General features: G+C 36.7%; 1 protein-coding gene across 1 annotated transcript in view; it reads left to right on the forward strand.

The window, feature by feature from the left end:
• ATP11B (ATPase phospholipid transporting 11B (putative)) overlaps positions 1-26,717 on the forward strand; it is a 114,846-nt gene extending 88,129 nt beyond the window's left edge. The window contains exons 26-31 of the mRNA XM_049775818.1: positions 10,265-10,330; positions 11,508-11,611; positions 12,867-13,032; positions 17,054-17,139; positions 19,454-19,579; positions 26,586-26,717. Coding sequence (XP_049631775.1) covers positions 10,265-10,330; positions 11,508-11,611; positions 12,867-13,032; positions 17,054-17,139; positions 19,454-19,538 — 507 coding nt within the window. The 3' untranslated portion in view covers positions 19,539-19,579; positions 26,586-26,717. The remainder of the gene's footprint in view (positions 1-10,264; positions 10,331-11,507; positions 11,612-12,866; positions 13,033-17,053; positions 17,140-19,453; positions 19,580-26,585) is intronic.
• The last annotated feature ends 323 nt before the right edge of the window (positions 26,718-27,040 follow it).

Consider the following 27,040-nt stretch of genomic DNA (forward strand, 5'->3'; position numbering starts at 1 on the left):
CCCTCTCTCTCTCTCTCCCTCTCTTATCTCATCTCATATTTTTCTCTTCCCCTTCTTTTTCTATCCATTTTTCTCCCTCTCTTGCCTTTTTCTCTTTTCTCTTCTCAAATTTTTATAAATACATTTCTTCTGTTTATACTTTTGTATCCTACCTGGTGATATTTAGGGTTTACTTCTGGCTCTACACTCAGGAATTACTTCTGGCTGTTCTTGGGAGACCATATGGGTTGCCAGGGATCAAACCCCTAGCCACTAAAGTATCTCTCCAACCTTTAAGTAAATGTATTTAAGTAAGCCTATTTTACTGCAAAAAAAAAAAAAAAATTTTGGAGTTGATAGAATAAATATTTTATGTGCTCAACCAACACTGATTAAGAAGTATCTAGTGGGCTCTGGATATTTGAAAGTAACTAATTCTCAATAAAGAAGCTTAGAGTCTTGTAAAGAGACAGAAAATTAAAAAGTATAGTAATAACAAAGTAAGAAAGCTTGATACATCTCCAACAATAACTTCCTTAATTTAGGGTTTGTTTTTTTTTTCTGTGCCAAGTAAATGCACAGAATAGCATCCACAGAATCGCATGCACACAATAGCTTATTGAATCATTATAACCTTGTGCTGAGGAAAATATCTGTTTCTTTTTTGCATATTAGAAATTGACCTCAGAACATTAAGGTCACACAGTAAATAAAATACCAGCCCAGACTCCAAACTCATGTCTGAATGACTGCAAAGCCGTGGCAAGTATTAGCTAGGTTCCCTTCTGTGAGATATTGCCACCTGTGTAGGGGTCATTAAGCTTGTATATATGTGTGAAAGCTTGTAGATATGTGTGAGTATATCTGCCACTTCCACCTGAAATACTGAGGGTAAAACTGAACCAAATGAAGAGGAAAAAGAGACTAGGAGATGTCATTTAATGAAAAGAAAAGAAAAGAATTCTTTTGTTGCTCAACACAACTTTTGTTTATTTTATTTTATCAATTTTCATTATTGGTTTGGGGAACACATCTGGTGGTGCTCAGGAACTATTGTCAGTTCTGAGCTGAGTAGTCATTTCTACCTGTACTCAGGACTTTGCAGTATCGGCAGTTAACCAGTGCGTACTGCATACAAGACATGTGCTTCCACTTACTAGCCCTTTTCTCTGACTTCAGAAGCAATATGTGCCTATTATAACATTTTTGAAATATATAGAAAAATACATAAGTAGGTTCCCCATTAACCTTCTACCAGATATAATTACTTAAAGACATTCTAACATATTTTCTTCGTGTGTGTGTGTGTGTGTGTGTGTGTGTGTGTGTGTGTGTGTGTGTGTGTGTGTGTGGTTGATTGGTTGGTTAGGAGCCACAATTTTCAGGAGTACTCCTGGCTCTGCCCTCAGATATCACTCCTGATGATGCTCCAGGGACCATATGGGATTCTGGAGATTGGCCCCTGGTCAGCCTCCTGCAAGACAAGCACCTTACTCATTTTACTATATTTTTAACCCTATTTTTTTTGTTTATGTTCTTGTTTAGGATCATACCTGGTCATGCTCAGGGGTTACACCTGCCTCTATGCACAGGGGTTACTCCTGATAGTGGTGGCAGGAACCAAACTTTAGAACATGTTCTGCTGTTTCTGGCTCCAGGTCATTGCTTTGTATACTCTCTAGAATGCTAGTGCCTGCCACTTTTTTTGTTTTTGTTTTTGTTTTTATGGGGCCACACCCGGCGGTGCTCAGGGGTTACTCCTGGCTGTCTGCTCAGTAATAGCTCCTGGCAGGCACGGGGGACCATATGGGACACCGGGATTCGAATCAACCACCTTTGGTCCTAGATCGGCTGCTTGCAAGGCAAACTCCGCTGTACTATCTCTCCGGGCCTGTGCCTGCCACTTTTACATCAAAATGTCTTTTATAATTATCTCTTCATACATGTTGAATCTACATATCCCTGTCCTTTTGCTCTGGATTCCTCTTACAGCTCCCTAGACTGAAAACTTCCATATCTGGTTTATGTCCTGTTCCATGATACTGCAAATGTTAATTGCTTTCTGTTTTTCAAAAGTTAGTTAGTATGCCCAAGATCTCTAAATAAACTGAAGGCCTAGATTAGAAAACATTTTTACTGGGGATAATGTCCTGGGAATAGAAGTGCCAGAGCATCAAGATGATATATTTAGAAGACTGAGCTAGTGATTAATTTTTTAATAGTAGTACAGTTAGTAAAATTTTCATAGTCCTATGCAGTAATTATAGAATAATTATAGAACAAATATAGAAATATAGATAAATAAAATAAGTGTAGAAAATAGAATAAATGTAATAGAATAAAATAGAATGTTTGTAAATGAGCTAGTCTTAGACTATGAAATTATCATAAATATTTGTCAGAATTTGCAGATTGGTAATTTGGTAAACATATTTTTAGGGACAGACTTTATTTTTTAATTAAAATGAACTTAACATAAAACTTAATTATTTCCATAATCTCCAAGAACCAATTCTTTCTGAATTAGTATTGCTGGGTATTGAAGCCCACGATTCACACATGTACTTTTGATTTTTTGGGGGGGACCATACCCAAGCTAGGAATTACTCCTGTCTTGTCACTCAAGAATTATTGCTGGTGGTGCCGAGGGATGCCAACGGTCAAACCCAAGTGGGCCTTTTTTAAGTAAAACTTATTATCCATTGTACTATCACTCTGGCTCCACATGTTTATACTTTAAAATTCACAGTTTAAGGGCCGGAGAGATAGCATGAACGTAAGGTGTTTGCCTTTCATGCAGAAGGACAGTGATTTGAATCCTGGCATCTCATATGGTCCCCTGTGCCTGCCAGGGGCGATTTCTGAGCATAGAGCCAGGAGTAACCCCTGAGTGCTGCTGGGTGTGACCCCCACAAAAATTTTTCACAGTTTAATACTTTTTTACCATCTTAAATGTTTGTATTTGGATCACACATCCAGTGGTTCTTGGGGATTACTCCGCACTCCCTACTATTAGGTTGCTCCCAGTATCAAGGAACTAGGTGATTGCAGGGTACAAACCTAGCCTTCTGCATGGAAAACAGACATTCAACCTTTCTGAGCTCTCTCCTGGTCCCACTATATTAAAAAAATTTTTTTTTTATTTTGGACCACATCTGGTGGTCCTCAAGGCTTACTCTTAGCTGTGCACTCGGACTACTCCTGGTGGCTCGGGAGTCCATATGGGATGCCAGGAATTGAACCTGGGTAAGGCCTCATGCCAGGCAAACTCCTTCCTTACCTGCTATTCTATCACTTCAGCCTCCTAGCTTAAAATTTTTATGAATTATATTCAGTAGTGTTATAGTAGAGTTATATTGTAAACACATCTTCAAAACTCATCATGCAAAATTGAAAGTCTTGACAATTAACAAATAATCTTTCACTTCTCAACTTTTGACCTATCTACTTTCTGTTGCAATGAATTTGACTACCTGTGAAACACTTTTTTTTTAAACTATAAATAGTTGAGAGTTAACAGAAATGAAAGTGTATATTAACTCTATTATAGAGGAGCCGGGGTGATAGCACAGTGGTAAGGCATTTGCCTTGCACATGGCAGACCAGGAACGAACTCGGGTTAGATCCCCAGCATCCCATATGGTCTCCAGAGCCTGCCAGAAGTGATTTCTGAGTGCAGAGCCAGGAGTAAGCCCTGAGCGGGTGTGACCCAAAAAACAAAAACCAAAATTATATATAGTTATATGTAATAGAGTTACTGATCAATTATTTTTAAAGAAAAATTTTTATTCCTTTGTTAACCCTACATCGTAAGTCATCTCATTTTGAGACACTTGCTGCTATTGTCCATTTTTATTTATGGCGATAGCTTATGTGCCTTTCTGTGACCTTGCAGAAACAACTTTCAGGAAAGAAATTTCCCAGTAGATAAGGGAAAGAGGCACATAAGATGTCAGATGAGGAAAGAAGGTGCCAGAAAACTGTAAGAGGAACAATTCAAATAGAAGATTTCTATTCTAGATTTCTAGACTACACTAGCAAAAGTATTCTGGATAAGTATATTTTAGAAGAGTAAAATATTACAATGAAGGAAACAAAAGGAGAAAATTGGAATCATATAATGAGAAAGGAAGCCTAAAATGATGAAAAAAGGAGAATATTAAAATTTAGAAAGAAAAATAAACTTTTTGTAGTGCTCAGTTTTTCTTGGCCTTTTAAGCATTCCATTTTCCCTCATTTCCTGTTCTTAGTTTTTCTTTCATGCTATATATATATCATCATCTGTTGAAACCTAGCTATCAAATGGTAAGAACTCTATTATGCCAAGTATATATTATTTTGTATCTGTATGCCACAGATTATACAGTGTCCTTTTTTTAGTTTGCTTCTTTTTTTTTATTTTGTTTGTTTTTTTTGTTTTGTTTTTTCATAGGTGATAGTTTGCTTTTGTTTTGAGACCACAGGGCTTACTCCTGGCTCTGTGCTCAGGGATCACTTCCTATAGGGCTCAGGAGACCATATGGAGTGCCAGAGATTAACCCTCTGTCAACCACATGTAAAGCAAGCACTTTACTCACTGAAGTATCTCTCTGGCCCCTCCTTTATTTAAATTGATACCATTTAACCAGTTTAATTATTTAAAAATTCAAACCAGTTTAATTATTAAAACATTTAGCAGTGAATTTGCAATTTAATTCTTATAAGAATATATAGGGTTGGGGCCGGAGAGATAGCATGGAGGTAGGGCATTTGCCTTTCATGCAGAAGGTCCATGGTTCAAATCCCAGCATCCCACATGGTCCCCCGAGCCTGCCAGGAGCGATTTCTGAGCATAGAGCCAGGAGTAACCCCTGAGCACTGCCGGGTGTGACCCAAAAACCAAAAAAAAAAAAAAAAAGAATATATAGGGTTATTAAATATTATATAATTATAATATCTTTGATTATATAATTCTTATAGAATTTCTTTGTTCAGTTACATATTCATGAAACAAATATTTAAAGCACTAATAATTTCCAGATGATCAGTAGAAAGTATCAGAAGAGAACAGACAAATAAACCCTGTATATTGTAGTTTCACCCAATAGTTGATCACATGGTTAAAATCTGTCCTAGATACTTTGTACAGAATCAGTTGTTCATAGCTGGAGAGAGGTCTCAGCTGACTGGAATGCATACTTTACTTGCAGAAGGCTCAAGTTCATTCCTGGGCACTTAACTATTTCTGCCAACCACTGCCAGAAGTGACCCCCTAAGCACTGAGTCAGGAATAACCAGAAACCCAAGCCAAAAACAAAAACAAAAACAAAACAACGCCAGAGTCAGTTGTTTATGAACTTCAGGAAGAGTATTTTTATAGGCTACATATTTAAGTTTGACATAACAAAACAAGTTTTTATATTTTTAGCCCCCTTCCTGATTAACGTAGGGTTTGATTCCTGCAATTATTCTCACTATGTCATTTCCTATTGGGTCAAATCAGTTACCATACAAACACACTCTTAAAAGCTCCTGTCTGTGAAAAGTGCAGTTCCTTAACCCACAAACTGCTATAGACATTCTTCTTTCTATCTTTAGAACAAGACGTAAAGGAGTTATCTTAATTTCAAATTGCTGACCTTCTTTCTTGAATTTCGTTACCATGAGGCTTTTGTTTCAGACGTCACTTCAGAACATGCCCCTGTGGTCACAAGTAGGCCCCTACTTAGTTTATATTCAAGAGCATGTCTCAAACATCAGGGCCAAGAGCACTAGTAGACACCTGCCTGCCTCTCTGTTTTCTTTCAACTTTGCTCACAAACGTGGGCATCCTTACCATCTATTACTAGCTTCCTCTTCCCACCCTTAGAATCAAACATCACCCCCACCTGAGAATCAGAGCTCAGTGACATAGGGCTCAAAGCTCCACCAATATTTTTCATTTCTCTCTACAAAAGATAAACTTTTCCATGGTTTAAATACTGTTGATCTATGGGAAATTCCCGGGTTTACATCTTTTTCAGTCTGACTCAAGCTAAATGCTTCTCTACTTGAATTTATTTTAGAATTTTAAAGAGAATTGTAAAAACTAAAACAAAATTTTAATTTTTCCTCCCTTGTTCTTCTGATACTAATAAATGGAGCCAGCCATCTTTTGCCAGCTACTCAAAAGTCTTTAAATCACCCTAATTGTCCTTTTCTCTCTCAAAGCTTTATATGGCTTGAACAATGCCATATATACCCTGAACGCTTCCTCTTCTTACAAACTCTCTACCATCACCCTCTCTCTCCTGAGCCATAACTACCTCCTTCCTACTCCTGCTTCTGCTTGTCCCTTGCTTGCTGCCAGATTTGGGAGTGGACAGTGGGTAGTACAAGAAACACCACTTGCCTTGCATGCAGCACACTCTTGTTCAGTCTGTAGCAGTCACTCTTAGCACAGATCTAGGAATGGCCCCTGAACACTGCTGGGTATGAACCAAACCCCCAACCCCTATATATCAAACTTTAAAATTTAAATGGAGATTTTTATCATAGCTCTCATCTGCTCAAAACTATCCAGTGGCTGCTTACCACAGATTGACTGTGTCTCTGCACTGGCATTCTTGCGATCCTCCCTGCTCAAACTCAGCTTTAGCTACAAAGCTGTTCTTGTTCCACGAATAAATGAAGTGCTCTTTCTTATAATGTCTATACTTCATCTTTATTCGGATGCTTTTTTCTCACATGGTCACATGGCTGAGTGCATTCTGTTAAACTATCACTGATTCAGATGGACCTTCCTTACTCCACTATCTCCAATAAACATGTTGTTTTCCACTTTGTTACACCTGCTCACACCCCTGATTCTACATCAGGGGCCTCAAACTCAATTTACCTGGGGGCCGCAGGAGGCAAAGTCGGGGTGAGGCAGGGCCACATAAGGGATTTCGCTTACTGAACATTCGCAATAAAAAATTGCATTAGTAAGAAAAAAAATCGCAAAAATCGCATTAAACATTTGCATACCCCAAACGGAACTGCTCGGGGTATGCGAATGTTTAATGCAATTTTTTTCTTACTAATGCGATTTTTATTGCGATTATTCGGTAAGCAAATAATCGCGAATACTACGATATTTGAAGGCTGGCCACGGGCCACAAAATGTTGTACGAAGGGCCGCAAACAGCCTGCGGGCCACGAGTTTGAGATCCCTGTTCTACATATATATTATGTTATAATACTAGTCTCCTAACAGACATTTTAGGTTTGTTTTTGCCAACTTCCTCTGCTCTTACCCTCCGTGAGATCGGGCACTTTTATCAGCCTCATTCCCAAGACTTGCAATGGCATTTGGAATGCAGTTGATGCTCGAGCTCGAGAACTAAATGTTTAGTGTACAAATGATAATGAAACTAATTTGGAATATAAATTTAGTTTTATATAACAATTAGGACACATGTCGTTAAAAAATGGGAACCAGGAAGCAAATAGATTGAGCAGTGTCTAGTTGAAACTAACCTTACACTTAAACTTAACTTGGCAGGCTCTCTTTAAGAGCAAAATAAATAAATAAATACAAATGTAAGTAGATGTGGAAATGACCATGTTTAACATGAAAAGTCACTTAACAACCAAACCAGTTTAAAAGCCTGACTTAAATTTTCAGTAGCCAGATTTCCTAAAATGTAGTCTGCCACAGACTTCTTCAGCAACTGTCTTGTGGTTAGAATGGAAAGAAACATCAGTCTCAACTGTGGAATATATACAATGGAGATATATTAAATCTTTTGCTTAAAAAAAAAAAAAAAAGAAAGAAAAGGCGATGTCTGCAATCCTACAATTGCTTCCTTGCTATCAGTATAAAAGGAGTCTTAAGTCATCCTCTCTGAGGAAAATACCATGTAACCAGCCCCAATCATGACTTGCTGAAATCAGATACGAGTCCTAGAGAGATTGTACAGCAAGTAAGGCACTCGTCTTGCACAAGTACCCCTCTTCTCAGGATAGTTACGTGGCACCCTGTATGCTCCTTCAAGGAGGAGTGATCCCTATGCACACAGCCAGGAATAGATTCTGAGCACTACTTTGTATTCCAACCCAGAAAACAAGAATAAAAGTTAATAAGGGGGCTGAGCTGTAGCACAGCAAGTAGAGTAGTTGCCTTGCATGTAGCTGACCTATGTCCCATGGATCCCCAGCATCCCATATGGTCCCCTGATCCTGCCACGAGTGATTTCTTAGTGCAAAGCCAGGATTAACCCCTGAGTGCCTCCTGGTTTGGCCCAAAAACAAAAACAAAAAAAAGGTTAATAAAATCACAGGTATGGAGGGAGGACAACACTGGTGTCGGGAATGGCCTTGATTCATTGCCACTATGTACCTTAAATATTACTGTGAAAGATTCGTAATTCACTTTAGTCATAATAAAATTAAAAAAGAATAAGTTAATAAAATCATATGTGGGACCTGCGAGGTGGCGCTAGAGGTAAGGTGTCTGCCTTGCAAGCACTAGCCAAGGAACAGACCACGGTTCGGTTCGATCCCCCAGCGTCCCATATGGTCCCCCCAAGCCAGGGGCGATTTCTGAGCACTTACCCAGGGGTAACCCCTGAGCATCAAATGGGTGTGGCCCAAAAATAAATAAATAAATAAAATAAAATCATATGTTTGGGGATAGATAGGTGAGATTGTTAGCACGTCTAGATTGCATCAAATATTTGTCCTTATAGTCCTAAATAGGAAGGAGGCCTCTAGCTTTCTCCCTAGAGCTGACTTATACCAATGATTTTCAATATTTTTAGGTCATTTCTAGAATTGATAAAAGCAAGAAAATAAGGATTGGATCATCCTTTTCTCTTGAAAGTCCCTAAAATCCCCTCTAAAAACAGGAATACTTGTTCTGTTGTTGATAATAGTTATTGATTAAATATTATGCTAAGCACCATGTGTATTTTTTGTGTATTTTTCACAGATTTACATAGGTTTGTATGAGGTTTATTCCCATTTTACTAATTGAAAATGTGAGCTAAGTATAGCAAGAAAATGCTCATTTTAAAACCAGCTGTTTAGATCTTTTTTTAACCTATGGTAAAAATTGTAACTACTGGCCAGAGAGATAGCATGGAGGTAAGGCATTTGCCTTGTATGCAGAAGATCAGTGGTTCAAATCCCGGCATCCCATATGGTCCCCCAAGCCTTCCAGGATCGATTTCTGAGTATAGAGCCAGGAGGAACCCCTGAGCACTGCCGGTGTGACCCAAAAACAAACAAAAAAAATCATAACTACTTTACAAACTAAATGAGTATAAATTTTAGGTTGTGTCCTTCATAGAAATTAATTACTGAAATTCTTTGGGGATTTTTCACTTTTAATAAAAACCTTACTAAGTTATAGCTATAAAACACTGGACAATACTTTCTGTCATTGGGTTTTTTTGTTTGTTTTTGTTTTTTATTTTTGGTTTCTGAGCCATACCTGTTGAAGCTCAGTAGCTCAGGGGTTACTCCTGGCTATGCCCTCAGAAATCACCCCTGGGTTGGGGGACCGACCATATGGGATGCTCGGGGATTGAACTGCAGTTCGTCCTAGGCTAGCGCTTACAAGGCAGATGCCTTACCTCTAGCACCACCGCTCCGGCCCCCTTTAATTGTATTTTTACATAGATTCCTTGGAGGCATAGTTTCATTGGCTGTTATCTTTTTTTTCATGTAATGTTCCCTATATAAATTTATTTGCGTTTTGCCTCCACTTGGTCCAGAAGTACAGTGGCGAGGGATCTGTTCTAGTTCAAAATGGTTCTAGAAAATAATTGTGATTAGAGCATTATTTTTAATTGCCCGGTAAAAACAAAGCAATCACTAATATGTATCATTGGAACTCTGACATACAAGTATATTTATTTATAATTCCATATAAATAATAATATCCAGAAGACCACTGAGGGGCTGGGAAGGTAGTACACTGGATAAAGTGTTTGCCTTGCATTGAGCTTACCCAGGTTAGGTCCCTGGCTTCCCATGATGTCATGATCATCACCAGGAATGATTTCTGAATACAGAACCAGAAGTAAGCCCTGAGCAGTGCTGCGGATAGCCCCCAAATTAAAAACAAATAAATGAATGAACTGTTCTTTATAATAGAAGACCACTGAGCATGATCACAATAGTCATCATAATGCATTGTGGTGTTTTCTTCTCATGGTTTTGAAAGTTTCCTAATTTAGTCATAGATTTCAAATTAACTGGCTCGAATAAAGGGATTTTTGGTCATTACCATAAATTAGCATAGCAATTTAACATATAATACTTCGTTCATTTTGTTTAGATGTTTGGAAACTGGACCTTTGGCACGTTGGTCTTCACAGTCATGGTTATAACTGTCACAGTAAAGGTATGGTGTAGAAGATGCAAATTCTGAATCTGCAAAGACATAGTTTTCTTCCATTCTTTATGTTGTATCTTTCCTGTTGGCAGTCATGAAGAGTATTATGTTTGCTAAAACTATTATTGCTATTTGAATGTTTATTTTTAAAAACTGTATTTTAATAACTAATTGTATATTATATATTATTATTAATTTATATTAACTAATAATTAAATATATTTAATAACTATTTTAATAATATAAATATATTATAAATGCTAATGTCATCCATTAAAAAATTTTATTGTTTTGGGCCACACCCAGTGGTGCTCAAGGCTTACTCTGGCTCTGCACTTAAGGATGACTCTTGGTGGGCTTCAGAGAATCATCTGAGTGGCCAGGGTTTGAGTTGGGATGACCATGTGCAAGACAAATGTCTTCCTGCTAAATTATCTCTCCAGCCACCCAAATATTACTTTAGAACTTGTTCTTGAATCTCAGAGAATGAGAAGTCTGGGGCTGGAGAAATAGAACAGCAGTAGGGCATTTGCCTTGCATGCAGAGACAGATCCAGTTCAATTCTTGGCATCCAGGTGCCCCCCCACAGCTTGCCAGGAGTGTTTTCTGAGCACAGAGCCAGGAGTAACCCCTGAGCATCACCATTTGTGGCCGAAAAAACAATTAATAAACTGCTAAAAAAATCATATTAATTTAAAATACAATAAAAGCTTCTGTTTCTATGCCTAGTCAGGGTTAATTTCATAATTCTCATCTCTAAAGTTTTATTTCTTCACAAATAATAATATATAATTATTATTATTAAAATAATGCACAAAACTGCAGTTTATTTTAAGGCATAGTTAAGAAAAAAATGTGCTCATTAAATTTCAAGGTTGCATCCTCTCAGAAGATAAAAATCATAAACTCGAAATTATCCAATTTCATATAACACTTTCCACAAAAATTAGGAATGTATTTTAAATTTTTATGTGATTATCAGCTTCAAATTTAATTAATATTTATCTTCAGAGCAACTTTGCCAGGGGACCTTTAGTCATCATATAGCAAAATAAGCAGAATGATAATTGCTATGTTTTATAATTAGTATATTTTATTCTACAGTTTTATTTGATAGGTTAAAATTTAGGTTTGATTTCTATTTGTACTATTTCTAAGAATTCTTAAACTTCTTTTTTGTTTTTAGATGGCTTTGGAAACACATTTTTGGACCTGGATCAACCATCTTGTTACCTGGGGATCTATTGCATTCTATTTTATATTTTCTTTGTTTTATGGAGGTATTCTCTGGTGAGTGACTATGTTGTAGTCAATAAGTAGTTCGTTTATAAGAATTCAATTCTAATAGTTAAAATAACAGTGTATTAAAAATTATGAGGACCCCATTTTTAATGTACTTTTGTTGAAAGAAAAAAGAAACCAGCAGTTACAGACTTACTCCATTCTAGCTATTTTACATAAGATGTTGACATTAATGCATCACAGTAATCTTATTGTCCTCATACTATATGGAAGCTGACTCAGATCACAAAAGTTAAATGAATAGCAGGAATTAGACCCAGATCACAAAAGTTAAATAAATAGCAGGAATTAAACTCATTCTTTTTATTCTACAATTAATGTTCTGTAGCCATATTTTCTCTAAACTATTAATGTATTCACTAAGTCGTATGGAACCATTAAATGTTTATCAATTAATTTACCTCTCAAAATTAAGTAGTGGGGCTGGAGTGATAGCACAGTAGTTAGAGTGTTTTCCTTGCACATGGCTGACCCAGGACCAACCCAGGTTTGATCACCAGCATCCCATGTGGTCCCCCGAGCCTGCCAGGAGTAATCCCTGAACACCACCAGTTGTGGCCCACAATTAAAAAAATACACTAAATCAAAAGTAAGTAGTATGTTTCATCTTATTTGGTAAAACCAGAGAGTTGGTAACTCATACAAATCATCAGAAGTGTTTTCTGATGAATTATTTATTACTTCCCTAATAATAGTTATGTAAGTTATTGGAAGTGATTTTTTGGTTTTTAAAAAAACAACAACAACAAAGTTTGTCTTTTCTTATTAGTTAACAAGTATAGCACACTGGTTTTAAATTTGGGCACCTTCTTGAAGTCTTATTAAAGTTTAGCTTTCATGGGGCCACGGTATATCAGGGAGGGCATAACACCACATAATAACCCCAAGCCCTACTGAGAGTGATGATTGAGTACAGACTTACAAAAGTAAGCCCAGGACAACATTGAATATGACCCAAAATACAAATAAAATAAAATTTTAACCTTCAGATTGTTTACATAATACCCAGATTTGAGAAATTCTCTTTTTAGGCAGGAGTCAGGGATGTGTCACAATGACAGATCATGTGCTTTATGCATATGAGACCCTGGGTTTGATTCTTAGCACTGCAAAATAAAGAAAAATACACTTATCAGTTTCTACTGTGATTAAACCCTTTATTAAATTAATTATCTTATTTAAGTATTAATTAAATATTAAAAATTAATTTGTTTAATATAATTATTAAATTCTTTTTTGACAGGCCATTTATGGGCTCCCAGAATATGTACTTTGTATTTGTTGAACTCCTATCCAGTGGTTCTGTTTGGTTTGCCATAATCCTCATGGTTGTTACATGTCTTTTCCTTGATGTAGTGAAGAAAGTATTTGACCGACAGCTCCATCCTACAAATACTGAAAAGGCACAGGTAATTACTTTTAATATACACTGTCTTTTAAATTGGGGGCATTTAATGATGTATGACTGTCATCATAATTTGTTTGTACAAATAAAGAGAAAATTATTTCAAGTTCTTTGCAATATGATGTAATGTTTTTATTTTTATTTATTACCCCAACCTGATTTTAATTAAATGTTGCTATGAATAGAACTCCAGGTTTTAAAATGTAACACCACATTATAACTATAAAATACATGAATTATTATTAATATAGCTAATGAAAATGCTTTAGTATAACATTCTATCATGTACATTTTATGTGTGTAATTCTATAAGGATATATATTCTTGTATTTAGAGACATTAGAATTTAAGCAATATTTTTCAGGTTTTATACTTTCAAGAAAATGTTTTGAAATAAGTTCTTTAACCAAAATAAATTTTACAGAATAAATTTTTAGGACCAAGGGTACTATTCAAGAGGAAGATTCTTGCCTTGTATACATAAGGCCCTGGATTCAATCCACAGTATGGCCTAAAATGAATTTCCATAAAATATATTTATCTCACTAAATATTTAATTAACAAGTATTAAACAGAATAAATGTTAATAGTATTCTATATAGCATTTAAGACTAGTCTTTAGAGCCCAGTAATTCTCTCTCCAAATCCCAGTTCTCCAACTTGGTTACCTTGTTACTTGAAACCTTAGCTTATGAGAGCTGGAGTGATAGTACAGCCCTACTGCAGCCAATCCAGGCTTGATGCCTAGCAACCCATCTGATTCCCCCATTTTCTGCCAGGAGTAATCTCTGAACACCACCAGGTGTAGCCAAAGACCAAACCAAAAATAAATAAAAAGTTATTAAAATATGTTCAAATTATATATATATATATATATGATATAGCAGATGCTTAAGAAATGGTAGCTATTTCTTGTTTACTTGACTTGTATATGATTTGTCTTATTTACTGTAACATAGTTCTGGGTATATACTCCAATGAATATGTTCAAATCAACTCAGTACCCCCAATAAACACAAATTCTATTATTAATTTTTTCTACATAGGTTGAATTTTTTGCCAAACACTTGCTATAATCCAATTTTGGAAATTTTGGTATATTGATGCTATAAGCAAAGTAAGTGCTTCATTAGTATTCAGTGAATCTGAGTTAGGTTTTTCTAAATACAGTTTATTGGGCTTATTAGTTTCAGTTAACCATATCAACATTTCTCTAACATATATTAATCTAATTGAGTGCTTTGATCACTCAGTTCAGTCATAGCCAAATGTACATTTAACATCATTGATACAACATAGTTCTCTGAAGCCTGTAAGTTTAATTAAAGTAACCATTGTAATCATTCTAAGTAGAATGATCTAATTAAGTGATAAGCTGAATTTTATTCTGTAAGATCAAAATACTATTACTATATTACTATCTCTTGTGATGGTTAAAAATAATAAATATAAAGTACCTATTGTTGGACCACAGGTAGACTTTGTAAAAATTACAGTTATAGTATGATAAGGTTATTGCTCTGATACTAATCTAATAAATCAAAAATAATTTCATATCCCAGTCACTCTGGCTTATTTATATCAGTATGGCTATATTTTACTCAATATATTTCTTGAATGTATTTCAAAGTTTTGCCTCTTATTTCTAATCTTCAGAGATGAATATTTACTAGAAGTGCTAACATTCTCTGTTATATTTTTTCTAGTCCCTTTCAGTGAACACATCTGTCCCCTACTCTGAGCCTTGTTAAATATATTATGGGGCCAGAGCAATAGTACAGCTGGTAGAGCATTTACCTTACATGCAATCTATCAGGGTTCCATCCTTCCGGCAACCTACGTGGTCCCCTGAGCTCACTAGGAATGATTCCTGCACACAGAGCTAAGAGTAAGCCCTGAGCACAGCCAAGTGTGACACAAAACAAACAAAAAATTTTTCACCAAAATATATTAATGCCATCACTTTGTAGGGGCTGGAGCAATAATAGTATAGCGGGTAGGCTGTTTGCCTTGCACACATCACCTGGGTTCAATTCTTGGCATCTCATATGGTCCCCTGATCTCATCAGGAGTAATTCCTGAGTGCAGAGCTAATAATAACCCCTGAGCATTGGCAGATGTGGCCCAAAAATCAAAAAAAAAAAGTTTTTAGGGGGCTGGAACAATAGTATAGTAGGGCACTTGTCTTATACATGGCCTACCCAAGTTCAATCCCCAGCATCCCATATGGTCCCCCGAACCTGCCACAAGAGTAAGCCCTGAGCATTGCCAGGTGTGGCCTCAAAATAAAAATAAATAAGCCTGTATAAAAGTTGTCATTTATTCTTAGAAATTGATTATATATTTTGTAAAGCTTTGTTAATGATAATAGGTATTATTAGTTCTTGTTACCTTTACTGTGGTTTATTTGAAAAAGATAACATAGGAAATATTTAGTATTTTACGGTGAGTAATCTCAGACAAAAAACAATTTAAAGTACTCTGTATATCTATTTTTAGCTCTTTCACCAAATGTTAAAACAGAGTTAAAATGGTATGTATGGTAAATTATCAGTTCTTTGGGGTTTTTTTCTGTGTAGAAAATGGTATAATTGTTTTGCTCCACTAAATTCATTTTTAAATGACTTGACCAGATGTCTACTGTGGTTCAGTCCAAAGAGGAAATCTCTCATTCAACTCAGGGATCTTTTCACCTTCTGGGTTGTTTTTTCCCTTTGTCTCTCCCTTTCTCCTCTCCCTCCCCACACCTTATATCCTCTCCTCCCATTCCATTTCTTTTTTTTTTTTTTGGTTTTTCGGGCCACACCCATTTGATGCTCAGGGGTTACTCCTGGCTAAGCGCTCAGAAATCGCCCCTGGCTTGGGGGGACCATATGGGACGCCAGGGGATCGAGCCGTGGTCCTTCCTTGGCTAGCGCTTGCAAGGCAGATACCTTACCTCTAGCGCCACCTCACCGGGCCCAATTTTTTTGTTTTGTTTTGTTTTGTTTTTTTGGGCCACACCCAGCGGTGCTCAGGGGTTACTCCTGGCTGTCTGCTCAGAAATAGCTCCTGGCAGGCACGGGGACCATATGGGACACCAGGATTCGAACCAACCACCTTAGGTCCTGGATCAGCTGCTTGCAAGGCAAACACCACTGTGCTATCTCTCCAGGCCTCCATTCCATTTCTTCACTCTTTCAAATATTGTATGGTTATTCAGATCAGATCCCTCTGTGATATCATTCCTATGCTACAGTAATCTTTATGTAAAGGCAGTAATCTTTATTGTTTCAGCCTATATTATCACCATTGATTTTTATGGTATATAAAATGGTTAGAAAGTTGTAAACTACTATGTTTACAAAAAATGGAGCAAGAAAAATTAAGAATTAATTTTTTGGAAGGTACTTTTTGGGGGGTACATTTGTTGTGGGTTCTTTGTGGAGAAAGGGGCCACACCTGGCTGATGATGCTCAGGAGTATGTAACTCCTGGCTCTGTGCTCAGGGATCAATCCTGGCGGTGATTAGGATGCCATATGGGATGCCAGAGATGGAACCCAGGTCTTTCACATGCAAGGCAAGTTCTATCACTCCAGCCCCCTATCAACTTTTTTTTTTTTGAGCTTTTTTATTTCCCCAGAGCAATTATGTGGTATTAAGAGTGAAGAGGGGCCGGGCGGTGGCGCTAAAGGTAAGGTGCCTGCCTTGCCTGCGCTAACCTTGGACGGACCGCGGTTCGATCCCCCGGTGTCCCATATGGTCCCCCAAGCCAGGAACAACTTCTGAGCACATAGCCAGGTGTAACCCCTGAGCGTTACTGGGTGTGAACCAAAAAAAAAAAAAAAAAAGAGTGAAGAATAAATATCTATGACAGCAAAGCCAACAGCCCTACAAATGTTGTTCATGTATGTACTGTGTCTGATATTTCCTACTCTCGTCGGAACAGATGCCTTCTCAAAGCTTGTCCTGTGTCTGTCTCGTAGGTAACAAATACAACTCACTGACTTGTTGTATGTCCCATCCCTTTTCTGTCCACTTGTAGATGTACTCCAACACAGTCGCTTTAAGTGACGAGTTCATCGCACTGCAGCCTTTGTCGAGGGCAAGGAATCAGCTGAGCAAACTTAGGTAGAGTAGGAATAGAACTAATTAACTCTTCTGCATGCTAAAGGTCACTTAAACAATATTCAAAAGATGGGCAGAGGCATGAATTAAGAGTGGGGAACGGCTCAATCTCTAATTTGACCTTTATTAACATGGACATTAAAACAAAAATGTTCTTTTCTTCTACCAGAAGAAAATTTAGATTAAAATTCAATCTAATGGGCCAGAAATCTGTACCTTGTTATATATATTTTACAGCTTAACTACTTTTTCTAGCATGATTCGAATGCTTCTGCTTGTCATATTCAAGAATGCTACTGCATGTTGAATACTTTAAGCTACAAAAAATTCATCATAAAATTTAAAGTTTTAATTTGCAGTTACTTAGAAGTGAGAGTTGTCCATTTTTATCTTGCCTGAACTTGTATTGTAAGCGCCTCGCCTATTTGTCCATGTTCTCTGTAATGGCTGCTGAAGCATCTCTTATCCTTGCTGCTGTAAGATTTTATATCTGTCTCCTCAGACAGATCCATTTAGTCATTTCCCACAAAATATAACCAGTAATCGACATATCTTTAGATAGAAGAAAATTGGGATTTAAATCCTAGAGCATGTAATATTAAGGCAAAAATATACATATGAATTTTAAACTCTAGTCTGTCTTGAAGAAAAGTATAACTAATGTATTTTTTCATTTTTTCCATTCTTGAGTTTCTTGCCCTACCAGTATCTTGTGGTTCTTAATTTTTCATTTAAAAAAGTAATTTTAATGCTTTTATTAACAAGATTTCTTATCTATATTCACTTAATCAGTAGAATGGCTTTGTTATAGCACTACTTCAGTAATATCATGTCTCCCTACTATTTCATAAATTTGAACTAGTCTAAAGGCTTTCCAAAATTTTTTCAACATTTTTGAACCATTCCAATTTAAAACAGCAAAGGTGTCATCATGTAGATACATTTACAAATCAATCAAATCTTAATATTATCACACTACCATTCATAATGCCTTTTTTTTTTTTTCTTTTTGGGCCACACCCGGCGGTGCTCCTGGCTATCTGCTCAGAAATAGCTCCAGGCACAGGGGACCATATGGATGCTAGGATTCAAACCAACCACCTTAGGTCCTGCATTGGCTGCTTGCAGGGCAAACACCGCTGTGCTATCTCTCCAACCCCTCATAATGCCTTTTTTAACCCCTAAGTTCAATTTTATTTTAGACTTTAGGATAATTATTTATTTAAAAGAACACAAGAGGGCCAGAGAGGAAGTACAGTGTAAGATTCTTACTTTGCACCAAGCCTAAGTGAGTTTGATCCTCAGCACTAATCCCCTGAACACAGAACCAGGCGTAAAAGATAATGATAACAATTTTCTTGAAAACTTACTTTGAATATTTCTTCTCCCTGGTGCTATAAACAAAGCTATTTTAATAAGTTATCTTATATGCTTTTATTAGATTTTTAATCAAAATAGTCTGCCATTTCATTTTTTATATAAGAAGTTTTCCATAGAAATAATTGGTTGGGTCAGGAAAGACAAAATGGACTGGAGTGCCTGAGACCTTGAGTTCAGTCCTAGAATCTAATGCCCCCCACCAGATGTAGTGTTGGTAGCTCCTAGCAATTCTAGGGTGGTCCTGCTGACCCCCCCATACTACTGAGCCCAAGGAGCACCACACTGGTGGGCTGAGCTTTACTGGGAGTCCTCTCTAGTGTCCATGAGCACCACCTGGAAATCTTTACCAGGAAAACTGAGCATATACATACAAATTAAGAAACACTTTTCTCATTGAGTAACTTCCTTAGAAGTTCTCTGATACTAATACAGAAAACAACTACAAAGAACTTAACTATGTATAGACTAGTTACCGTTCAATTAAAAATTTTTTTAATTAGGGCTAATTTAATTTTGTCAAGTAAGTTCAGACAAAGCCTCCCCATTTACATATAAATCTAACAACTTAAAAATCATGTAATTGCCCTTCTACTCTGCAAAAGTTCACTTCAAGTAGAGAAATCTGAGGAGGGAGCTTAAGATGTATGAAATGGGACGTGCCTTTGCAAATAAGACATTGGATTTTTGTGGCAAAGAATTTAATAGAAGAAATTGAATTTCAGTGAAGTCTGGCTTTTAATTAAGGGCAACGCTATGCATTGGGAAGTCCTGGCTTTCTCTTGTTGCCTTGTTGTGTGCCTCTTACGAAGCTGCTATTAGTTCTCTTGTGACATTTGTGCATTGCTGATTGTGGACCTCAACTTGCTGTTCTGATGTAAACTTATAGAGAGAGAGAATTTACTGTAATACGAGACTTGTTGCTTTTTTGTCCTTCCAGATGGAAGAAGATAAGGGTTCAGTCAGCTCAGCATATGAATTTGCTGAAAGCAAGCACAGAGGGGAGGACAGTAGGCACCTGCTAGCTGAGGCTTGCAGCCAGCAGGACAGTTCTTGCGTGCACTAGGTAGTACTGCATGGGACCTTCTGGGCACCTGTCTGCCAAGTTCTCAAGCTTGGGCATGCTGTGGGAGAATTGGCCTGACATGTCCATCTTTACTAATCCCTCCACTGTTCCTCATGTGTTTTTTGCTTAATTTCCTCTTCTGTGATTTCGACATTATTGTATGTCTGTTCATACATATTTTATTAATCTTTTGAAGTTATGTGTTGTCATTCTTCATGTCATCTTCTAGCTCTGGAAGATCTCAAAGTCCATTGTGTCACAGTCAAGAAAGTAGTCCTTTCCATTTCTCCTTAGTAACAGTTGTGCTATTTCTCTTATTTCTGAAACCAGTTTTACCTATTGAGTTGGATGATTAATTGAATTCTTAGATTTGGTATGGAATAATCTTCTAGTGATCGATATTCACCAAACTACTAGTTCATACTTAATTATATGTTTGCAATTTAAAAAGTATGAATTGTTGAAGACTTACTTGACTAAAACCCTTCCATGAAATAAACCCTAACAACCACTTTTAAATCTGATTGGGATCTGTAAAATATTGTCTCATCTGGAATAAGCCCTCATAAATGACTTCAAGCCACTTGTTGACAATACCTTTAAATCTCTGTATTAGACTATGAATTAGACTCTGTATTAGACTATAGTAAATAGGTATGAAATAGGTATAGAAAAGCATGAGTTATTCTAGAGGGTATATATTTCAAATTAGGGTTCTTTAATAAATTTTCCTAAATGAAAAAGAATTGAAGATTAGTCAGTTATGCTGTTAAAGATTGAAAAGTTATTTAAAACTTTGGATTTTTGTTTTGGGATGCATCATAATGAACATCTTCCCATTTTTCTTGCACTCTGATAAATGTAGAAAAATTTTATGTCTTTTTGTACAATTTTATATGCAAGGAAAACTCAGCTGAAGAACTTGCTCGGTAGAAAGGGGACATTAGCTGAGATTTATAGTATGCCTCTGATAATCTGCAACGTCAACAGTCCACTTGAGACATAAGTAGACATTACTATAATAAAACTGTGAAGTTGTCTTCTGTGAGAAATCACAAAGATTCAAGTGGATATTTAATAAGACGTGAATCTGGGGCTTTATATACAGCCATTAAAATGTTAAATACAGTTAAGAATCGAATTCATTGAATGCTTCAATGACAAAAACAGAGACATGTGATTGTTAATGTTATTCAGAAAATAAGTGAATGTTTTTCTAATCCTGTTATTGGTCTCTTTCCTACTTCAGAATTGTCCATTTTCTGGGCGTATTATCCTGTTACTAGTTTTTTCTGTTAATCAGTGAAAAAATCTAGACTGTATTATGTTTCTCTGCTCTTGGCATATATTATGAGATAAAACTCACAACATATTATTCTGTTTTTCCCCTTTGAAATGACAGTTGTTCTCTAATCAGAGTTTATCAAAGCCAGGCAGAGGTTTATATTGAGCCCTAAATATGACCAAGGATTAGGGGTCTGTCTTCTAGCCATCTTCCCCTATGTCACCTGCCATCATTTTGTCATTTCTTTGTGTCTGGACTCCTGGTCTTGCCCTGGACACTCTCTTAATCTGGCCATAGCACCTCAGGATACAGGACACTAGAGACACTGACCTTTCTCACTGTGCACCGGGGCACTTCAGGCCCAGATCTGAAACTTGCCACCAGTGCCACCAAAAACCTAGTTTCTACAAGTTCTCCTACAGTGGCAAAAATACCTAGAGCTATTGCCTCCTTTTACAAAATATGAACTCCAGAAGGGATGGAAAAATTTAATAGTCTATGTTGTTTACCACAAAAAGCTACTGTTTTCTAATTATTCAAGTTCTCTAAACAAATGGTATCAAATATTTTAGAAAATAAATATTACGTTTTACTAAATTGATCTTTTCAGATCTGTGCTGACTTGTTGAGCAGCTCTCTGATCTGGGGGATCAAATAAACATAGTATTACTGACATTACATCTCACCTACACTACTAAATTGGGGGGTTCTAGGCCTGAGAAATAAATGATTTAAAGAGCTAGAGAGTATTCTTAGTATACAGAAGCCCTGGTTTCAATCACAGGCCCACATGGTCCCCATGCACTCAGATATAAAGTTATATGCAATCCCTGAGCACTTCCAGGTATGACCCAAAAGCCAAAAACAATTTTTTAAAATGGCATCCTGTGGGGGCAGGAGGACAGGATGTGGCTTAGTGATATAAGACATGTCTCCTATGTGTCAGGGCTAGAGTTCAGTCCCTAATACTGTAAGAAGTAAAACACTCGTTTTTCAGATTACTGTTTCCTCATTTAAGCTGCAAAGGAGTCATATGATTTACATAACACATCATTATAGGAACTGTTCTCTTTTTGAAGTAAGAAATACAAAATTATTAAAATAAAATACACTAGGAACTCTCTTAAGAGATCACAGAAAGACATTTATAGAGGTAATTTATCTCGGTCAGAGTTTTGACTTAGGAAGGAGGGGAGAGTTTAAAGCATGAATATGAGCATGAGACTTGTTTTAGAGAATTAAGCCTGTGAAAGACAGAGCCCTTACCTAACACCATCACAAGGCAACTCCCTCTTGCAATCCTAAATGCTCAATTCCTTGTTCTAGGTTTGATCTTGTCTTTAACTAAAATTGGGAAATCAGTAATACTTGGTGACTTGAATTTACATTAAGAAAATTATCTGAAAAAAAAAAAAAAGAAAGCTATCTGGTTGCGGGGAGGTCAGGGGAAGTAGCATGCCAGATATTAACTACATTACAAAATGTATAGAACTTAAATAAAAAAAAAAAACATTTTCTAAAATGCAAACCTTGTTTCCTCATAGTTAACATTTAAGATTTAAGATTTTTTTCCAAATATTTTTTTCCAAGATTTTTTCCAAGTATTTTTTTCCAAGATTTTTTTCCTTTAAGGCTCTGCAATGTCGACTTTGTTTAGTAAGCAAATAAAACTGTTTCAGAAGCAAAATAATTCAAATAAAATAATTAAAATTAAATAAAATTAATTAAAATCTTTTAATCTTTTAAATAAATAAAATAATTGTATATTCTTATCAAAATTGAACAGAACTTTTGATTTGCTAGATATTGTAGAAGTAACTGGAGATTTAGAAATATGGACCAAAGAAATAGTAACAGTGATTGCCTTTTGCACAGCCAACCCAGGCACCATCCCTGACACCCTCCAAGTTAGCCAGGAGTGACCCCTGAACACAGAACCAGGAGTAAGCCCTGAGCACAGCCAGGTCTGATAAATATATATTTGTTTTAAGAAATAAATGAGTGTTTTAAAATATAGAGGATTTCAGGAAGATATTCTGTAGAGCAGTAACAGAAAATTATAAATATTTTTACTATTTTTAATATGAAAATAATGGAAAGAGGAGCAGTGAGCCAGAACCATATCAGAAAGCCAGGTCTACAGAGATGAAAATACTTATTAGCCATACATAGTCATGTTGAGTCCATAGTTGTCCTTGGCAGTCCTTCCCTTCTTTCTGAGTTATATGGTCATCCTGGGGAAACAGTGGTTCTAAGCAAAGTCTTATCATTCAGCTAATATTGCTGGTTAGTTGAATTATTCTTGCATGCCTCCAGTTAGGCCTCATTCTCATTGCTTTGCATTTTTTTCCCCACTATTTATTAGTGCCCAAAGTGAATCCCTCTCAGCTTTCAAGGAAACGTGATCCAAGTGCTTCACCTCCACCCCCTTCCCACCTCTCCTCACACTACTCTGGCTACCAGTACCCTGGCTGACCTCCCAGTTCTTGAATATGAGCTCAAAGGTGTGTCTTTGGGAAGGCAACAGCCTTGAAGACTTTCTGGAGAACAGGATCGTGTTTTCTATAAATAGCATCACAGAAAAGCAGTTAACCAGCTTGTAGTATTTCCAAAGCAGCTCTGGATGTTTTTCTCTTTAGGAAAAGAAAGAAAAAAGGGGAGGAGGGGAAGCTATATTTTTGCTTAGTTCTCAAGATGATCTAAAGGAAAGAGTAACTCCTTTTTTAATATTCAGGACATATCACAATTTTTTCTCTATTGGGTTACCCATATTTTAATACCTGTCATTAGGTCTCGAAAGGAAAGAAAATGAATGCAAAGCAAGAGATTTACCTAAAGTCAGGTCCAGACAGTGTTTTGTACTTGTGTGGACATTGAAAGTGTCCTTGACCACTTTGAGAATATCATCTTTCATGGATTCCACTTACATTATGAAGTGCCAGACAGGCTCAGACTTTCTGGTCTAGTTCAGTGTTCCCCAGATAAATGTGGTAAAGGGCTAGTTGTTTTCTTTTGTTGTAATCTCCAGTTCCTCATCTGCTGGTACTTGTGTAAAATACAATAGAATTTAGAAAGACTAGCACACTTTGAGAACAGTTTATCACAATATGTTTATTAGTTGAGAAGTGTGAGATACAACTGTGTGATACTTTACTATGGAAAAAAAAATCAGTTACTAGGAAGATAAGCTCAGTTCCAAATTATAAGATTCAAGTTCTAAAACTATTTTGTCAAATCGCCTTAAAGTTTTTGACCTCTTACCCTGACAGACCAGGAACTCTTACATTTTGTGGGCCAAAGATGCTCTTTTCAGACCGACACTTGACCCGTGGATCATACTTTGAGCTACATTGGTCTTCCTGCAGGGAGGAGAAGTGGCAACTACTCTTTTTCGTGTACTTTCCTACCCACACACAATTACTCATTTTCTGCCTAGCCTGGAGAGTTCCTTCTCCCTCATTTCCAGCTTTAGAAATCCCATTCAATCTTCAAGCTGAATTGCAAACACCATTTTTTTTCCCATCAGATTTTCATGCCCTCCACCAGTACTGAAAACCATGGCTGGGGTTGAGATTTCCTTCCTCTTTTTATGATACTTGTAGTCTTCCTTCTGCCACAATTATAAGAAGGCAGTATGATAAAGAGGTTTGGGCATTAGAATCAAAGAAATATAAGGCTCAAGCCCCACAGTGAAACCTTTAGCAAATTCTCAATCTGTTTTCACCAGTGGAAGAAGTCATTCTGGGGCTTATCCCATAGGGTTGTTAATGTTTGAAATGAGAATGGCCGTAAGAAGCCCACACATCTATAACAAACTTCCCATGAATCTAAGTGCCACTGTGGTCTATTCCCAGCACAGATCCCACTCTTCTAATTACCACTGAGAGCAGGTTGAGGACCCATAGGAATCAGCACATAGTTGTACTTCATCATGTAAGTTAGATGATAGTGCTTGTGCCAATCAAGTGGTAAGAACCAACAGCATCCAGAGAGAGGCTATTAATAGTTGAAGTGGTGAAAGAGAGAAATTCATGTAGATGGTGGCATTGAAATTGAACCTTTATGGAGGCTCAGCATTCTGGCCCTGACACATGTCTGCATGCATGATACACAGCTTGGCTGACTGTGGGGAAACTGCACAGAAGCATTGGGAAGTAGAGCAAGAAAGAGCCTGAGGTCAGGTTATAAAAGGTCTGAAACCTTGGAACCTTTAAGTTTTGATTGCTATTGAGAGTGATTTCAAGAGAGAAACTGAAACCCAGAGACCCAGTGATGGAATTAGGAAATTGAGCGAAATCCTGTTCTCTCAACCTGCACTCCCTAAGCACTTTCTGTGAATATTAATATTCCTCCAAGTGTTGCTTTGTGTTCCCTAGAAAGATAGCAGTGGGTGAGAAAAATTAGAGCATTAAATTATATCCAGCCTTCCACCCGGATGCCTGACCAAATGTTCAGACTTAATGATAGGGCTTTAATAACACTTCACTAGTGTTTTCCAAACCTGATTGGTTGCAAAGTTTTTTCATGAACTATCTGTAAACATCTAACAAAACACAGATTAAGAAGTGGTACCAGAAACAGCCCTGAATCAAGGACATGATGAAAGGGCAAGTAAAATGCAGTTGTTTTTCCATGTTTAGCAAGCCTAGCACACCAGTACAATTGGTCACTCAGCAGTGGTATTTGGTAGGATTACTTTGGCAGGGAGTTTACAGGGCTCCACCAGTTGCTGAGGGTCAGAATGTAAGGTGACTGACTGTCCATCACATCTGTATTTGTCCATTGTGAATAACTCCACAAATGTCCCGTTACCATACCTGTACCCAACACTTGGTGATTCCCAACCTTTGTGATAATTAACACTAATTAATCTAATTGTTGTTCTCCTTGCTCTGCACTATAACCATATACTTTAAGCTCTACACCTTGTGATTTTGTGACGGGGTCTATTAACTATGTCAAGAAAAGTGAAGCAAAGTGGTTGGTGTGAAATGTCAACCCTTGAAAAGTTGAGAAGCACCTTTGATGACATCAAAACCAGGGTTGGGATTCATTGGATTGTGTGGTCATGTCATTTTTCCATCTTAACACAATTAAAATTGGTAGTAATATGGTTTTTGTTATCTTGTTGGATTGTTTCTGTGTAATTATTGTAAATTTTGCAGCTTATTCAGATTGTTTTAAATTTAAAACACTAGCACATGTGGAATAAATTTCAGTATACGTACCATCAGATAATTTTGGAAAAATAGGATGAACTGATTATAGTCATGGTTGGCATCTAATAGTTGCTTACCAGTGCAAGGTAAATAATGCCTTTTAGGGAATAATTACAGAGTGAATACATTTGTCTAAATTTAGTGCTTAGAAAATGGTACATATTAAGCACTTGAAATTGCATGAGCTTTTCATACATTCACCCAAAAAAAACTCAAAAGAATTAGAATTTATTAAATATGACATAAATCTTTATGAAAATATTTATTATAATGCTTAAAATTAGATATCAAAAATATTTGCTGGTTTAATTCTATTTAACTATTTATTTTACTTGATTTTTTTAACCCAAGACAGATTGTCTTTAAAATAAGAGCTCCCAATCAAAAGCATAAGTATTCTCACAGATTACTTTTGATTATAAACTGGTTGTTATAACTTTTGCATGCTTCTCCAAAGTCCAAATGTATAACTCATTTTTCTTTTCTTCTTCAAACCCTCCAGCTTACTGAAACAAATTCAAGTATCAAGTGCTTGGACTCCATGTGCTGTTTCTCAGAAGGAGAAACAGCGTGTGCATCTATTAGAAGAATGCTGGAACGAGTTATAGGAAGATGTAGTCCCACCCATGTCAGCAGGTGTGAAATTTCTCTAAGTAGCCTTTGCTGCAGATGAGTATCCTATAAACTGGAACAGGATGAACCTGCATCTGTAGATACCTTATAAATCCACAGAGGGTTTTACCAACTGAAGCAGGAAGTGTGCTATTTACTGGCACCCTGATGATAGAGTTCGCTTTGTGGTTTGGGAGTAGGGTTCTTTCACTCATAAAGGATGAAAAAGCACCTTTGAAGAGACTTCTCCACTAATGAACAAACAACAGAAATCTTGCTTTATAATCTTTCTAAAATGTGATTAGGAGTGTGACTCTGGTACTCTTACTTCGCTTTTATAACTTG

Source organism: Suncus etruscus, chromosome 6 (assembly GCF_024139225.1).
Source record: "Suncus etruscus isolate mSunEtr1 chromosome 6, mSunEtr1.pri.cur, whole genome shotgun sequence".
Lineage (NCBI taxonomy): Eukaryota > Metazoa > Chordata > Mammalia > Eulipotyphla > Soricidae > Suncus > Suncus etruscus.